We start from the raw sequence: 18253 nt of genomic DNA on the forward strand, positions 1-18253 counted from the left end.
GCAACGTAGAATGAAGAAATCAGCGCAGCAACGTAATCACAATCAAGACAAAGGAAAGAAGTTTCCAACTTATACAGTCGGACAATACATATTAATCAAAGAAAAGAGATTATCTTCTGCTGAAGATCAAGAAATAAAAAAACTGTTCCTACTATACAGAGGCCCTTACGTTATCATGGAAGTAAGAAATAACAATACAGTGGTAGTTGACGAGGAAGGCAAACCCGTCACATATAATATCAAGAACGTCAAACCATATGTTCCACCAGATCCTGGGGGAGTGGTGGACAAGTTCATGTAAAGAAAAAAATAATAAAACTCTATGTTCTGTGTCTGGTGGTTGGTGGATATGAATAAATATGTTGTTTGTGAAAATGTATTTGTTATCTACAGGACATAGAATAAAACCCAAAACAAATCATGAATAAGTATAAGTCAAAGATCGTAGAACTATTTGGAGAAGAACATTTGGATGGTGATGAGGAAATATTAGAAACAGAAAGGCAACTGAAGCAGAAATTGAAAGAGGCTTTAGACAGCGACAGTGACGAGGAGACACAGTCAATGGATGATATCATGGACTTATCATGCAGTGATATAGAGGAGGAAGAAGAACCTGTAACTCTCCCTATGGGACGATTGCAGATCACGAAAGTAGAAATCAACCCTGTGCTACCGGCAAAAGCACTAGCACAGATCAAGCGGCAGATGGAAGCCAAAGTGACGAAAGGAAGAACTATAACCATCCAGAGTATTCCAATAGTTATTAGGGACGTAAACGGAGAACAAGTTTGTCCTAAAGAATTAATACAGGATGAAACAGAAATCATACAGCAAGCAGAAAGAGTAATATACGGAAGGAATGTATTGGATGCTACATTTGAAATAATGTGGAGTCAAAAAGGGAAGGAAGACCCGCCAGGAGATGAGAAGAGGATGCAACCGAAGTCAACGAACTACAAACAGACACGTGTATGTAACAACTTACTGACATCATCAGTAACTTCAACCAGTGAAAAACCACTCATACCTAATTTAAGCAAAGCGGAAAAGAGGTTAGTTGCCAAGAAGGCTTGGTACAAAAAGAAGAAGGAACTCAAACGTAAGAAGTACCAGTTGTAAGTAAGATGTATATGTATATCAGTGTAAATAGGTTTCCTTCGTCTATTTTTACTCTTCATCCGCCTCCTAAATCATAGACGAAGCAAAAGGGGACTATGTAGCGAACACGATTTTATCCATGATCGTGCCCATCACGGCGCGACATCATACACTCACGGCGCGACACGTAGTGGTGACATTGAGCATAAATCAAGTACTTGTACAGATTATCCTACATAGAGAGCGCCTTACGCGCTCAGTTTATTATACAGGCAGTCTAAGACATCAGTTCATGTATTATAAATATGCAATCCCATATTATTAATACTATAATTAACGAAGCGAGCAAAATATAACACTCATGTAAGATACACTTAAACTCTGAACCTATAAAATAAAATAAAAACATAACCACTCAAAAATCATCAACACCCGCCGCTACATATGAAGTATCATCGGAGACTGTTATATAGGACTGTGGATCGACNCGGAGACTGTTATATAGGACTGTGGATCGACGACCACTAGTACTTACTAGGGATGGCAAAAAATCGTTGACCATCGATATATCGAAATTTCGATATATTGCATACCCAATATCGATACCACGATATATCGACCACTATTTTATCGATACATCGATATATATCGGAACATTTTTTCTAATACTAAAAAAGGTAAAAGGTTTATTGACTTGCGCATAGATGATAAATTATAATTTATTTCAATAAAACCTTATACAGTTATACCGTAGTCCGAGGCCGTAATCTGTAATCGATACTTACTATAGGATTAATGACCAACAAATTGATTAATCAAAGCATGTACCTACCTATATATTTAACAGAATTATAAGATAGTTTATATTTATAAAAACAACACAATTTTAATAAATTATATTTGCAATTTTTATATATTTCTGTATACTGTATGTCTGTATATTTAATTTTTAAAATATCATTTAAATTTAGTAAAAAAAAATGTAACAAAATTAACATTTATTTAAATTGTAAAATACATTGTATATTGTTTATACAAATACATCATACATGTACAAATATTTACAATTTATACATTAACATTTATTAAGTTTGAAACCAAAGATCATCATCAATGGAGTTTAAAAAAAGTAATTTACTTAATCTCTTTCCTAACAGTCTATTTCTTGATTTTGATAGAGTTAAACTAGCCTTTGAAAATAATCTTTCCGAAGGCACAGACGTACCCATGATGGACAAATATTTCCGAGCAAGTACATATAAATCTGGATACACAGTTCTCATATCTTCCCAGCATTGAACTGGATCTTCTTTTAAAGATATTAAAGGCTGTGATAAGTAGGCATTTACATTGGTAGTTTCTGACAAATCTGTTCTTGTTTGTTTTCTTTTATATTTCTTATGTACTAATGTTTTATGGTGGTCCCATAAATCAAAATTATCAGATTGCTGTTCTTCGTCAACACTTGAACAATCAGTCGAGCTTGCTTCCTGTATTGAACTATTGGCAAACTTTTTTAGCTCTACTATGGCTTGTTGACAGGCTACAGGATCTCTGAAGTGTACATTTTTAAACCTAGGGTCTAAAATTGTAGCTATAGGAAACATATTAAAAAACTCAATTTTACTAAACCGTTTTTTCAATTCTGTAATAATGTTTCTTTTTAGTTCAATCCCAATATCCAACGTAGGTTGTAATGATTCTATTTCTATAGTAACACAATTCAAAAGTGGCATAATTTTAATAATGACTACATATTTTTCACCAGATATTTCCAGAGTAACTTTCTCAAATGGCCGAAGTAATTTTATTGTTTCACGCAATTGTTGTAGCTCTCTTGCTGTGAGCATTTCAGGACCTGATGGTTTTTGCAGAAGAACATCAGAAACGAGTTCAGACAATATTAAAAATCTATCAAGCATATAAAAAGTGCTGTTCCACCTTGTCTTCACATCTAATATAAGCTTATGGACATTTCCTTCCTTTTTTCCTGAAAAATACAATTAATTTATTATTTAATCAAACTACAAATTTGTACATAAAATATTAATATAATATTCTTTGTTTTAAATTTTGTAAAAAAAAAATCATAAATTCATTTTACCTTCATTTATTTGCAATTTTCTTAATTCATCAGATGCTGAAGTACTCCGTTTAAAGTACTTAACTACCTCTCTGACTTTGTGCAATAATTGTTTAAACTCCTCAGAATTTGAGATTGAATTCTCAACAACAAGGTTAATCGTGTGGGCAAAACAAGGAATATGATTCCCTCTTCCAAACTGGTTATAAATTGCTTTTACCATATTGGCCCCATTATCAGTGACGACAGCTGCAATATCTTTTTTATTAATATTCCAATCACTCAATGTATTTAGAAGTTGACTTCCTATATGGCTATATAGTCAGCAGTATGAGATTGAGTCAATTCTACTACACCAAGTGTACCTAAAATAATATGAATTAAATTTAAGGATTTAATGATTTAAATTATTAATTAATTTGCGCTAACAGTCATTATTCTAATTTTTACCTGACAAAAAAGTCGAACCATTCAAGAAGTGGATTGTGATTCCTAAAAAACTTTTCATAGTATAAGTATCGGTCCAAGCATCAGTTGTAACTGATATATTTTCTGCATTTTCAATTTTTTCTTTAAACCGCAGTGAAAGATAATCAAATTTGTCATCAATATATTTTTTAATTGTATTTCTAGTTGGTATTTTATACAATGGGCAAATCCGTGACAGCATATATCGAAAACCTTTACCATCGACCGAACTAAATGGTTGATTATCTTTGCAAATGTAATATATAACAGCTTCAGTACATATAGAATGTTGAGATCCACCATCTAAAAATTAAAGTTTTAATATAATTGAATACCTAATTAAATATTTAAAAAATAAAATATTTACCCAAAAATGAAGCTACTTTTGTAAAAGCTTGTGAAATTGACTGTTGTCGTTTGATTGGTTCTGAAGTAGTTCCAGAAGTAGAAGCAGCTTCAGATGTATTGGTAGTTGCATTACTAGAAGATTCGCTTATATCTGCGTCAACCTATTTTAATTATATTTTATATTATCATTATAAATAAAATAGCTAACTTTTATTGCATTTAAATAAATTTTAAATAATAATTAATAAGTACCTATTAATTAACACATACTTACATTGATTGGGTGGTCTTCATCTTGGGTATTTTGGCCTTGGGATGTCGATTTATTGTGTGTTTTAATTAAAATGTAATAATTAAAATAATTTCCTTCAAATCCTTTTTATTTTTTTTTAACTTACGGCTTAGCTAACTATCAATGAAGCAATGAGCTGAGAATAAAGTTTAATGTGTTTATTTCGTATAGGTACCTACCTACTATAGTTTTTTTTTTTATTAACTAATCATACATATTTTAATGTCAGAATAACATATTAAAAATGAATTGTATAGGTACAATTAAAAATAGAAAAAAAAACTGTGATGTATTAATTGAATACATTAAGTACATAATATTGCAGGTATATTTAATATATTAATACTTATTATATTAGCACCTATATAACACTTGCATAAGAAAACAATTAAAATAAATTATATTTTAAAAATTCATAGTAGTTTTAAAAAGCGTCGGGAAAAACCTATAAAAATGTATGAATGAACAGGGGTTTTACTTCTAAAGTATATTATTTTAATTAGATATTTAAACGCTATTTTGTTGTAATCTAATAGTTGTTTGTATACAAAGTAATATATATCATATATATCATATCATTGAATTCAAAGTTAACACCATCCATTACAATTTACACTGACCTTTTTTTAAAATGTGCATATACTTCTAATAATTATTACATAACGTTAAAATAAATTATTATGGTAATGATAGGAGAGACATTAAAAATAAAGTGGAAAAATTTGAGGGATTCATATCAAAAATATTTAAGAGCTAATGCAACTACAACTGGACAAGCTGAAGGCACATCAAAGGGAAGACATTTGGACCAATATAAAAAATATAATTGGGCGAAGTCTTTGGAGTTTTTAAGACCACATTTAAGTTTCGCTACGTAAGTATTTATTCTTATTTATTTATTTTTTATTAAAGTACTATTAAGATTGAATACTTGTAAAATACATCTATTCCAATCTTTATACTATATGTGTGCGGTAATCGGAAAAAAAAATCCCTTAAGCAAATACTTATATAAATTGTACCTACATCATAAAATACTCATATATAACTTGCTTTAAAATTAGAATACAATAAAAAGCCAATGATATTGCCTAAATCAGGAATGGCAAATCCATTCATATATATTATAAATATATATTATTTTTATTTTCAATAATAAATAACATAACAATGTATATATAATATATATTGTACGTATATTAATATGTATATATAAAATTGAATAATCGTTATTGACCGGTAAATTCTCATAATATGTACCTATTTTCCTAATTTGCCACCTCTAGCTTTACATTTTATAAGAGGTTAATTCATTGTAGTTTTTAAACTTAAGTTATCTGCTGAGCATACAATTTTTCGTTTTTTTGGTTTAGGTTATTTTACATTTTTTCCACAATAAATTAACTGTTTAATTTATTATTATTAAAGTACAATGTCAAATGTTCGAGAACAAGTAGTGGAAGATGTGCTCAATGACACCGAATGCAGTCGCAACGAAGAACAGTTGAATGGTAGCTTTTCAGAGACTTTACCTCCAATCAATCCTCCCGCTTCTTCAACTCATAATAAAAGTGTGCGTAGAGAAAGACAAAAAGAGAACACGGTGTCTAATATTGACAAAGTTATTGAGCATTTAAATAAAAAACAAAAAGTGACCACTAGTGCACTTAATGCTATTGAAATGCTCATGCTTAGCCACGCAAAAACAATAAAAACATTTTCTCCGAGAAGGCAAGCTACTGCGAAACAACAAATTTCTAACATTATTGGGAATTTAGAAATGGATCAAATTGAAGAAAATGAAAATTACCATGGCTCCCACTCAACTAACCAGCACGTTATCCATCACGAGGACCGCGATTACCCTGCTATGCTACAACTGACCAGCACGCGGTTAATTATCAATCAAATAATGATGACGTGGTGTATCATGAAGACCGCGGTTACCCTCCTACAACTGACCAACACGTGGCTTACCCAACTAAAACCCAGAACACTGATGCTATTAATTTATCAGTTGAAAATTGTGCACAGACTTACACAAATCTTGGTCGTTATTCATGGTAAACAAGTGTTGTATATTTTTTATTTCTTAAACTTAATTTAATTACAATTTCTATTATGAACAATGAACATGGGTTATGTTTTATAAAATGTAAATACATCAAGTATTAATTGAATAAAGTGATTTAGAGCATTTGTATTACCTATATTTGTATAGGTAACAAATTGTATTACATAACAATTTAATGTATTAAATTAATTTAAATATTACCTTAGTGCAATTGCTAGTCGTTCTGAAGGAGGAATCGGCATGCGAAAGTTTGTTGGAATCTTACATATTTCATCTGAAATCCAACCTAAGATTTCATCAAAACAATCTGGAATCATCCTGAAATATATGAAAAATCGTGTTGGGTCTGCTTTTAGTTGAGGCATTAAAGTAGTATATTCTCCAAGTATTTCACGTTCCTTATTTATGTTATGAACCCAGCATTTCCTTTTATGATGTCTAGAAAAAAAGTATTAATGCAATATTTTTACATTAATATTTTATTGAGACTATAGATAATATACCTTTCGTGTTCTTCGTCATCGATCATTGCTACTAATAGTAAGGTTTCGTCATCCGATTCTGATTCCGATAAGTACACGTCCATTTAAGTATAAAAATTTGAATAAATATATAAAATAATATACGATGCGTAAATGCGTAATATATGAGTGTATCCGGTTAGACATATAAATTACTAATGAAACGTCTGTGACCAAAATCCAAAATAAGTTCTATAATAAAGTTATAAAGAAAGAAACAAGGTGGTTTCTTACTTCTTAGTAATATTTAATTTTGAGTTAGAGTAATTACTTATAAAATGATAAGCTATGGAATTAAATACAATATTATACATTTATACACCATGCATTTATGAAATGGGTACTATTATTTATTATTGGGCCATTATTAATTTTAGGAAATTGCTTTAATTAATAATTGCTTGACTGATAACTTAAAAGTTGTTAAAATAAACTATCATATTAATATGTTTAGATTCTATATTATAAACTATTAAGGCCTATCCATTCAACTATATATACAACGTAAAATCAAATAGGTAATAAAATATATTTAATATAATATATTACATAGTTACTTACCGACTATCTTTTTCTAGAAAAACATGTTTATATTTAAAAGTTATCACATCATACTGTTCAGTAGGTAATGCTAAATATGTGTAGGTAAATAAATTATATTACATAATATTACATGTACGAGTATAATATTATAGGTACCTATTTAATAAGTACACTGTAAAAAATGTTGTTAAATTTCAATTAACGACGCAATGTAAATTTACACAGAATATGTATGTTAATTAATTTTGCATGTAAAAGTAAGTAAATTTGTCATGAATATTTAAGTAAATAATGTTCACATACATTTCTGTGCAAATTTCAACCGAAAATGTTGTGTAAATAAACAAAGGTTTTCAAACTAAATTCATTTTATGTGTAAAATGTTAGTAAATTTATCACAATCACATATTATGTAAATTTTGTTTGTATAAATTTTTGTGCGTATTTCAACTACGAGTGCCCTTAAATATACAAATGTAATCAAAGTAAATTCAATTATACATAAAACATTAGTAAATTTGTCATAGTCACATAAGTAAATAAAGTTTACAAATATGTCCGTGTAAATTTTAATTTCTGATATCAATGTCACGCATAAGTGCTATTTGAGGGAGGGCTCAGCCCCCCCCCCCCCCCCCTAAATACTTTTTTGGCCCTTCCACACGATGGCACGATAATGGTACCTAACAAATAATAAATAGGCGAGTCCCCTCCCCCTCCCCGAGTTTATTAGGTACCTATACGATTATACATTTATCCATGCAGTCCACCCAAATTAAAAAAATGTACGAACAGCAGCGGTCAGCGATACCTAGCAGTACAATGTCATACACAAAAACAAATTCAAGAGGGGTTGATATGTACATAATATAATTGTAATTATTAAATTATAAAACATTAATCAATAAAATGTGTATTCATCTTGATAGTTATTTTAAATTTGAATATATTAATTATCGGTAGACAGACAATAATAAATATAATAAAATAGATAATAAATATAATATAATAAACAGATATTGTTAGTACTAATAAAATATTAAGGTAAAGCAACAAACAAGTTTCTATATGTACCTATTATGTATAGGTACAATAATAAACTATTTGGTATTACTATTATTACTATTTAAATTTGGTACCTACCTGGCTACCTAAGTAATTTAAATTTAGTTGTCAAAACCCTCAAACAAGCGTTTACTGAGCAGTGTTTAATAAATAAATTGTAATAGTATTTTAAAAGAATTTTTTACAATACCTTTACTGATAAATAATAATAGACGTGCACAGGAGGTATGCATACCCTGAACAGTGAACATAGATCCTTGTTTCCAGAAATACCAACTTAGTAAATATACTAAGTATAGTTAAATTGTATAAATAAGTAACTAGGTATATAATAATATAATATCAGATCTGTTGTATATGTTGCAATACTAGTTGATAAAGATGTAGGTGTCATATTTTTTAAAACAATGTTGAGTAATGCATTTAGGTCTAACGAACCTATTTTAGAAAACAATATACATAATACAAAATTGCCAAATTTAATTATATTTCATCTATGGGTTAATTATCCAGTGACTATTAAGAATATTCATTAGAAAATAATAATTCATTAATACATATTACATTTATTTGTTTAATTGATTTTTTTTTGATTTTTGTATGTAATTTTTTAAAATATGTTTGGAGTCTCCATGCATAGATTCATATCAAAACATTTAGTGCCTTATAGATGGTAATTTAGTCTTTATAGACATCAAATAGTAGTACCTAATATTTTACATTTATTCAGTTTCATTAAACTATTTTAACTACCCATTAAACATTATATAGGTAAACTTTGTAGTTTGTATGCAAGTATAGGTACCTACCTATGCGGTATACCATCAGTGTTGGGTAGTTGGGTAGTATTACAAGGGGAAAAACATATGTATTTTGGTCACTCAAACAAAAATTTGATGATATTCTATCTGGAAAAAAATTAATTTTTTGGTTACTGTGCTTAAGAATAGTGTAGAAAAACGTTTTAATAAACAGCCCAGTGATCCATTTTTATTGTCTGCTACACTTTCACATCCATATTTCAAAACAGCTTGGCTTAACAATAGTGATAAAGAAGATACAGCTTTATCATTTTTTAAGCAATCTTGCTTGGAAATGTTTGAACAACAACATTTATCGGAATATGAATCATCAGACAGTGACGGTACAAATAAATCGAAATTAACTCTACCTTTGGAAAAGGAAATATCAAATTTTTTAACCAAAAGTCCAACTAAAGGTTTAGATTCTTTAATTGAAACTCCAACAATAAGAAAAGTATTTGTAAAGTTCAACACACCACTACCAAGTACAGTGCAGCTGTAGAGTGTATCTTTAGTGTTGGTAGTGCCGTATTATCTAAAAAAAGAGGAAGAATGACAGATGAAAACTTCGAAAAAACATTAATGCTAAAATGTAACAAACATTTAATTTAAAAATATTTAAAATTTTGTTTAAATCGGGATTTAAATAAATACTTTTTACATTCCTAATTAAGTATGTATTGTTTTTAACTGTGTCTATCCTGATGAAAGATGATATGTTTTGATAATATAATTAACATTATTCATAGAAGATAATTATTATTATATAATATTGTAAATTATAAATTGCTATGGTTAAGTATACTATAATTTTAATTTACCAACAATATATTAGGTATATATTTAAATATTGTCCATAAGTTGTCGAGTACTTTTAAAAAGTATTTTACCCAAGACTGGCGACTATGCAACACGCCAACACATCAAAATGTCTTATAATATTATTATTTATTAATCAACATAATATTTAAAATTACTACCAACTATACATTAGTCATTATTATACTTACATGATTATACTTTATTATTTAAATAGTTTAATGCTAATTTATTAGTACATTAGTACTATTGTTAAATAAATAATATTTCGCTCTAGATAATAATATTATTATTTTAATTTTATTATTATGATCTTTTTCAGTTAATTATTTTTTGAGTTCAATTAAAATTTAAAGTTAAACATGTAAGTACCTAACATGACGGGTAGGTATACCTAATTATTTTAAAAAGTACTAAGAAATGTCTACTATGACTTCCCAAATTATTTTTGATCTTATTTGCTACCAGAAACCTTGGTGGCTCAGTCAAAGTGGAATATAGGAGCATTTTTTCTACTAATAATAGTGTTCTACAATGTTTTTTATGTTTTCAATTTTCATCAATGATTTTAAAAATTGCATTGAAATGTGAAAATATTAATACAAGTAAGCCATAGGACAATTAGTCGACAATTGATACGATTATGCAGTAGATAAATCTTATATCTACATAATATTGTGTTGTAGAGTCTATTGACTATTAGTCTTTTTATTTACTTAAGATTTTGAGTATTTTGACACACTTGACCACTTGGGATTTCGATTTATATACACGTAACAATCGTAACATTTAACCAAATTATTATATAATTCGGATTTTTATTAGGCTGCTTTTAGTGTAGGTATTTATATTTTTCCCGAAATGATGTTTACAATTATTATTATTTGGTGATAATAATAATAAATAATAATAGCATACCTATTGGCTATAATTACCTAATATTTGTGTGTACAACCCGTATGCAATGTTGCAAAGATAGCGCGCCCTGCCGCCCGCCAGTCATAGGTACGTATTATTTTAGTATATTATTTCCGATTTCGGGTAATGCGGGTTTGCGTGATGATAATAATAACGACCGATAGTCGTTGATACTCGATTAATTACGATCATTATATTTTATTAGTCTGTGCGTTACAGTTACTGTTGCCTGTTCTCTGGTGACTATGCCTGTGTAGTGTGTAGTGGTGTAATACTGTGATTCCGAATCTTTGATGTACCTACGCGTACGCCGTTGACGTTATATTTTTATATAAATCGTTTATATAAACTATAATATTACGTCTTTTAGTCATTACATATTTCCATAATATCCAGACGACCAGACAAATGCAGGATGTAAGTATAAAACTCGAACATATGTTTATTTTATTATTATAATTTTCTAATTCTTCATTTGGCTTAGAAAAAAAACATTAAGGTATTACTATTACTATTACTTAATGCATAAAACACGATAGAATATTAGAATCGATAGATCAAGGTAAAGCCCTGCAGTGGATGCCAGTTTAAGCAACATTTTGCATCAAACGTTAAGTGTTTAGTGTTATTATGTTAACATTCTAAAAACAAAGTTGCAGTCATAGGTACCTATATCTATTATATTAATTTATCTTAAATAAAAGTTATTTGCTTCTCTATCCAAAGATCAAATGTTAAACATTTTGAACTTTTCATCATCAAATCAATAGAGGAAAGGGAAGAGTGTTGTACCTTCGGCCGCATGTATCTTGGTGCTTATTTCTTCCTTAATAATTGGTAAAGAATTAATTTGTGGAAGAAATTTTAGAAATTATATTTGCTAGTTCTACAACATTTAAATATATCAGAACAATAAAATCACTCATACATTTATAGTAAAAAAATTTAATTTCGCCTATCTAAATAACGATTTATGGTTTTTTTAAATTTAATTTTCAACATTTAAATTTGTGATAGAAGTTCTTAAGGTGGTGCCATTTCTATATAATATATTTCAATGTAAATACCAAGGTAGGTACATCATAACACCTTTGACCATATTTTTATTTTTTTTTTAAATAGGTAGGTTCCTAAAACTATTTTGTGTCTGATTATATTATATGTACCTAATTGATTTATGGTTTGTTTATAGATATAGATTTATTATACCTATCTACATTATTTTTAATATGCATTAACGTGAAATATTAACAATTAGAGCTGTTGGGGGATAATTAATAAAAATGGCCCCAATGTACAATACTCCTCTACCAAGGTATCTATTAGAAAAAAAAGTTGTATAGGTAACGGATATTTTTGTGTAAGGATCAATTAATACATATTATATTAGGTAGGTAGTGGCATTCACTGGTGTCTTTTCCCTATATCAATTTCAGAATACATTGCAAATAGTTTTTGTGGTATGATATTGTATAAACATAGTAATATAAAAATAATTATTAAGCTAATGGATTTACATTAAAGAAAATTAATTTTTAATTTTAGTCACATAGGTACCTACCTAATAAATTGTTAAATATTTCTTAAAAACTTCTACATAGGTACCTACATAATATACAGTACATAGGTACCTACATAATATACAGTACATCTGTACCTACATATATAATTTATATATATTATTATACCTATTTATGAACAGTAAAACTAAAATAAGATAAACCCTAGTTATTATTGTTATGAGTTATATTATGTTAAAAACTAAACAATTTATTAAGTAGGTATTGTTTAAATTGTAGTAAAGCTTGTTGATATTTCATATCCTACTAGTATAATTTGTTAATTATGTATTTCATAAAAATGTAAGCAATGTAACTATGTAAGTTATAATATGTGCTTATACCTATATTTTGATTATTATTGGGTATTTATTATAAACCTAACAGTAAATAATTCATTTTAATATTGTCTAGTTTGTTGTTCAAAACCATCAATAAGAGTTAATAATGGAGTTGACCTGCAAGCATTGTTTATATTGTACTTCTTCAGGAAAAGAATTATTCAATCATGTTTTACTCCATCACAATGTTAAACGGGTGCCCAGTGTACATTGTGGTTTTCAAGACTGCCCAGTAACTTTTTCCACTTTGAACAGATTAGAAACTCATATTTCACAAGTTCACAATAAAGAATCTATGAATAGTGATACCGAAGAAGATGAAGATAATAACCAGAGTAGTAAAATGTTTCAATGTACTCATTACAATTGTAATTACTGTACCGAAAATAAATCCACACTTCGTTCCCATGTCTTTCGAAACCACCGAAAAACTAATTTAGAAAAAGTAAATTCTTTTAATGATCAACCTTCGGCCCCTGTATCTAGTACTGAACCTATGATTTTGGATGATGATAATGTAGACATAAGTACAATCAAAGAAGAAGAATTACTTACAGCTTTTGCCCATCTATATCTGGTCTTATATTCGAAGCACAATGTACCAAACTCAACGCTGCAGTTTATAATCGAAAAATATCGTGTTCTGATTAATGAGTCCAATCAGCTGGTGGAAGAAAAAATGATAAGTGCATTTTATGACAAGGAATATAATAAGACAGACATTGAACCTATAATAAAAATGGTTAAGGTACGGTTTCCCTGAAGCGTCCAGACTCGGCGTCTAGACGCGACAGAACGCGGCGTCTTGACGCGTCGTCTCGACGCAGCGTTTACCCTGTTTTCTCTGCAGCGTCGGACGCCATAGATTTTATTATTTTATCCCACTCTTTTAGTTTAATTTTACAAAATTAAATCATAACCACTGCGACCGTTGTCTCTTCCGCACGTAGTTTCCACTTATAAGTTCTGATTTTTTAATTTTTCAAAATGAATCAAAATTTAATTTTGAGCAGTATTATTAATAATAATAATATTATTTGTGAGTTGTTACTTCGTGATGAAGAAATGGAAAATGAGTTACTTATGAACATAATTCCAAAAAAAAGAAAACCTTTTAACAGTTTGTTTTCCACGAGGAACTCTGAAGGATTCTTTAAAAATTTGATTGGTGAACATCTTATTAACGACGATGAAAAATTTCGGGAATTTCTTCGTCTAAATCGTAAACAGTTCAATTTTATTTTATCTTTGGTTCAAGAAGAAATAACAAAGAAACCGACATTACGTGTACCTGAGCCAATATCTCCAGAGGAAAAACTAGCACTTACTTTGAGGTAAAGTTTGATATTTATTTTTAATAGAAATATAATAATAGAAATATAAATATATTTTACAATCCTATAAGTAGTAGATGACAGTAGTACATTTGAATTCTGTGTATTAAATATATCATAATACTTAAACACTTTTTAAGACCTATGAATAATATTATTAAGTAACAAAAAAATTACTAAAATCGTAAATTAATGCCCCAAGTGGAGATGACAGATACAATACCTTATTACATTCATGCTCAGAAACTAAAATATTTAAATATTAATTATTTTTATAAAAAAATTATATTAAAAAAAAAATTTAATCAGTTTAATTAGGATTAACCTTGGTTATTTTCATAAGTTAACCAGTTATTTATTACGATTTATTTTTATTTTTTTTTTTAGGTTTCTAGCAACAGGAGAATCCTTCCGATCTTTGGCATTTTCTTTTCGTATTTCCCACAGTTATATTAGCATTATAGTGAGAGAAACTTTAGCAATTTTGAAACAAAAATTAATGCCACTATTTTTGCCTGACCCATGTAAAGTTGACTTCAAGACTAAAGCAGATGAATTTTATCAGAAGTGGAACTTTCCTAATTGTATACTCGCTATTGACGGAAAGCACGTTAGAATCCAATGTCCAAGTAATTCAGGTTCTTTATTTTTTAATTATAAAGAATATATTTCTGTCGTTTTGTTGGCTATGGTGGACGCAAACTATAAATTTATAGCTATTGATGTTGGATCGTTTGGGAGAGAAGGGGATAGTGGAATTTTTTTGAAATCCAATATGGGGCAACAAATATTGAATTGTACATTTGGAATCCCTGCGGATTGTGCACTTCCTGGTACTGACATAAAAGTTCCACACGTCATACTTGGTGATCAGGCTTTCAGACTGCACAAACATATTTTAAGACCCTTTTCGCAAAAGTCAGCAAAAGGAGACAGTAAAAAAACAATATTCAATTATCGACTCAGCCGTGCTCGACGAGTTACGGAGAATGCTTTCGGACTATTAAGTAAAGTATTCAGAGTATTTTTTCAACCCATTAATATAAATACAACAACGTGTGATGACTTGATAATCGTAGCATGTTGTTTACATAATATGTTACGAGACGCATATTTAGAAAACAATGGAAAGGTATTTTATCAATTGGATTCAGAAGAACCTCTTAATGCTAACATGACGTCTTTGGCCAAAGAAAGTGGATTTTTAAGTACAGAAGGCGTCGCGGTGAGAGACATTTTTAAAGAGTACTTTGTTAACGAAGGAGCTACAACATGGCAAACATGAAATTTAATTTATAGTTTCATAGTATTATTATTCACCCATGTTATATTTTATATTGTCATTGTTATTATTACTTGGCACTTGTAATAAATATGTTTGTGTTGACCCACGAAAAATGTGTTTTATTATTATTATTCATGATTCTAATTTCTACATAATATACTAAATATAATATACTATTTCGTTTGATGTTAATTCTCATTTTTATATTAATAGACGTATTTATATTTGATTATTTCAAACGATATAATCGCGATAACGAATATACCACAGAGCTACAAAATAATCTATAAATAAGTACCTTATAGTAGTAATATAACTTCTTTAAAATAACAACAAAATATATTTTAATTTAAACCAGCCTTTTGGTTAATTTATTGTTTCTAAATAAAATCAACAAACAATATTGAATAAAAACAAGTGAATTTTAAAATATAACAAAAGTAAATAAAAAGGAACTGTTATCTTCTTTATATAAATAAACTTATTATAAGCACCAACTATTTAAAATTAAAAAAAAAATTGCAAATGTTAACCATTAGACTCGTCACCATAATTGAACGCCAAAAACCCTTGTGATGTTGATGTTGAGGTACTGTATGAACTGGCTGGTGAACTCAGTTGACATTGGTACATATTGTTATAATCTGGTGGTATTTGATACGGTAGTGTTTGACGAGTTGAATATTTGTCATCTATTTCAGTGATCAACGTAAGTATCTTAAGTTTAGCTTCTTTGATCGCTTGCTGTGGCATTTTTTTAACCGTCATTGCGACACTTTTGAAAAATACATCAATTTCATCCTCTTCACACAGGTTTTTCATGCTTGTAGCCAACAGTTTATTTTGTTATTGAATGCATAGTATGGTATCCTTCGTTTCCTTTGATCGTTTGGCTAAAATAACAGAAATCTTATCGTCTTTTGACCGAACACGTTTTCCTGCATATGAACTTGATGGCAAATCGGACATAATATTTTCTGTTTGTTCTTCGTCGTTTTGTATGATTTGTTGATCTTCAGGTTCAATTTCGTCTGTAGTAGATGCATTTGACGTATCAGCATCATTTATGCCCATATTTGTTATAGTACTGAAGACAAAATAATTCAAATATAATATTAACTATAATGTTATGATAATACATTTATATTATTAGTTGTTATATTTTATATAATTTTAAATATTATTATGAATCAACTTTATATCATAATATAACTTTTAAGTATGAGCATACCTTCTTTCGTATTCAACGGTGTCCAAAAATGATAAATTCATTGTATATCGGGTTTTTTTATGTGGAGCTGCTGATCCTGTCGGAAGCTTCTTTTTCTGCTTCAAGTACGTGTCTCGAATATTCTTCCAGCGTTTTTTACAGTCATCGACTAAACAATAGGTGGAGGGAGGACAATGAATAAATAATTAATATTAAAATAAAGTTCGTATGGTAGTTACTACTATAAGTTATAAATATTTAAGAATTATATTTTCAATATACGTACTTGATCTTCCTACTTCTTCGGATATATTTTTCCAAATATTATCCTTAATATAATTGTCTTTGTGATGTTTATGGCTACTATCGTAAATACATTTATTATTTTCCACGAGTGTAATCAAGGCTTCGTCCTCTGTCGAGGAAAATGAAAATTTTTTCGACATGTTGACGCTGGGCGTCTTGACGCAACACTGGTCCGGACCGGTACTGACGCCGGACGCCGCGTCAAACGAATAGACGCGCCGCGTCAAACGCGAGTAGCGAAACCAGTCACACACAAAATACATAATCTAGGGTCTCGGCGTCAGACGCCGCGTCCGGACGCCGCGTCTGGACGCTGCAGGGAAACCGTACCTTTATGCAGCAACATCCTTTAATAGATTTACACTGTTCAAAAGGAAAAATGGGTTCAGATTTTAAAAGGAGAAAAGAGTACACGCGTCTTTTTCCCTATATTAAACCTATAGGATACAATCTGGGTTTAAATGGAAGTAATAAACCTTGTCAATATCATTACATACCGATAAAATCATCGTTAGAAAATTTATTTAAATTTGATTCTGTGTTTGAGCAGTACACAAATAGACAAAACTATTCTCCTTCACTAAATGTAATTGAAGATATATATGATGGATCTCTTTTTCAAAATCATCCTATATTTACCAAAGATCCAACAGCAATACAACTTATCCTTTACCAAGATGAAATTAATTTAGCTAATCCTTTGGGATCTGCTAAAGGAAAATTTAAACTCCATAACTTCTACTATACAATTGCTAATTTACATCCTTGGTGTCGAACCAGTACTGACCACATGCAGATGGTTTTATTATGTAAAGAAGTTGATGTTAGGTATTTTGGTCTTAATAAAGTGCTTGAACCATTAATTTCAGAACTAAAAGATTTGGAACAGACCGGAATATATGTAAGAGGCCAACTTATTAAAGTCAATTTAATTGTAATACTAGGAGATAATTTGGGTAGTCATGGTATTGGAGGTTGTAACGGACACAGAGTGTACCGTTACTCGCACAGTGCTCGGGCCCAGACGACCACCAGAGCGCGCAGTGACGACACAGTCGACTGCGAACCTACGCGAGTAACATGAAACAATACCGAGAATACCAACACTTCTACACGCTCGGGGAACCGGCGTAGGGCATATAAGGGAGCTAAGTCATCTCCCGAGGCATCCGACCGCTCACTA

General features: G+C 29.6%; 3 protein-coding genes across 3 annotated transcripts; 1 reads left to right on the plus strand and 2 right to left on the minus strand.

Moving 5' to 3' along the window:
• Window positions 1-2186: 2186 nt before the first annotated feature.
• LOC111026694 (zinc finger BED domain-containing protein 4-like) lies at window positions 2187-3407 on the minus strand. Its single transcript, XM_022304827.1, has 2 exons — window positions 3206-3407; window positions 2187-3091 (listed from the first exon to the last, which is right to left on the minus strand). The coding sequence occupies exons 1-2, from the start codon at window positions 3405-3407 to the stop codon at window positions 2187-2189; spliced, it is 1107 nt and encodes a 368-aa protein (XP_022160519.1).
• A 10593-nt stretch (window positions 3408-14000) lies between these two features.
• On the plus strand, window positions 14001-15554 carry LOC111026713 (protein ANTAGONIST OF LIKE HETEROCHROMATIN PROTEIN 1-like). The gene is made up of 2 exons (XM_022304846.1): window positions 14001-14269; window positions 14657-15554. The coding sequence occupies exons 1-2, from the start codon at window positions 14001-14003 to the stop codon at window positions 15552-15554; spliced, it is 1167 nt and encodes a 388-aa protein (XP_022160538.1).
• Window positions 15555-16375: 821 nt separating this feature from the next.
• LOC111026662 (transcription factor Adf-1-like) lies at window positions 16376-17323 on the minus strand. The gene is made up of 3 exons (XM_022304784.1): window positions 17051-17323; window positions 16786-16933; window positions 16376-16641 (listed from the first exon to the last, which is right to left on the minus strand). Exons 1-3 carry the CDS (start codon window positions 17208-17210, stop codon window positions 16401-16403), a joined length of 549 nt encoding a protein of 182 aa, XP_022160476.1. The 5' UTR covers window positions 17211-17323; the 3' UTR covers window positions 16376-16400.
• Between the last annotated feature and the right edge of the window lie 930 nt (window positions 17324-18253).

Source organism: Myzus persicae, unplaced genomic scaffold, assembly GCF_001856785.1.
Source record: "Myzus persicae strain clone G006 unplaced genomic scaffold, MPER_G0061.0, whole genome shotgun sequence".
Classification (NCBI taxonomy): Eukaryota; Metazoa; Arthropoda; class Insecta; order Hemiptera; family Aphididae; genus Myzus; species Myzus persicae.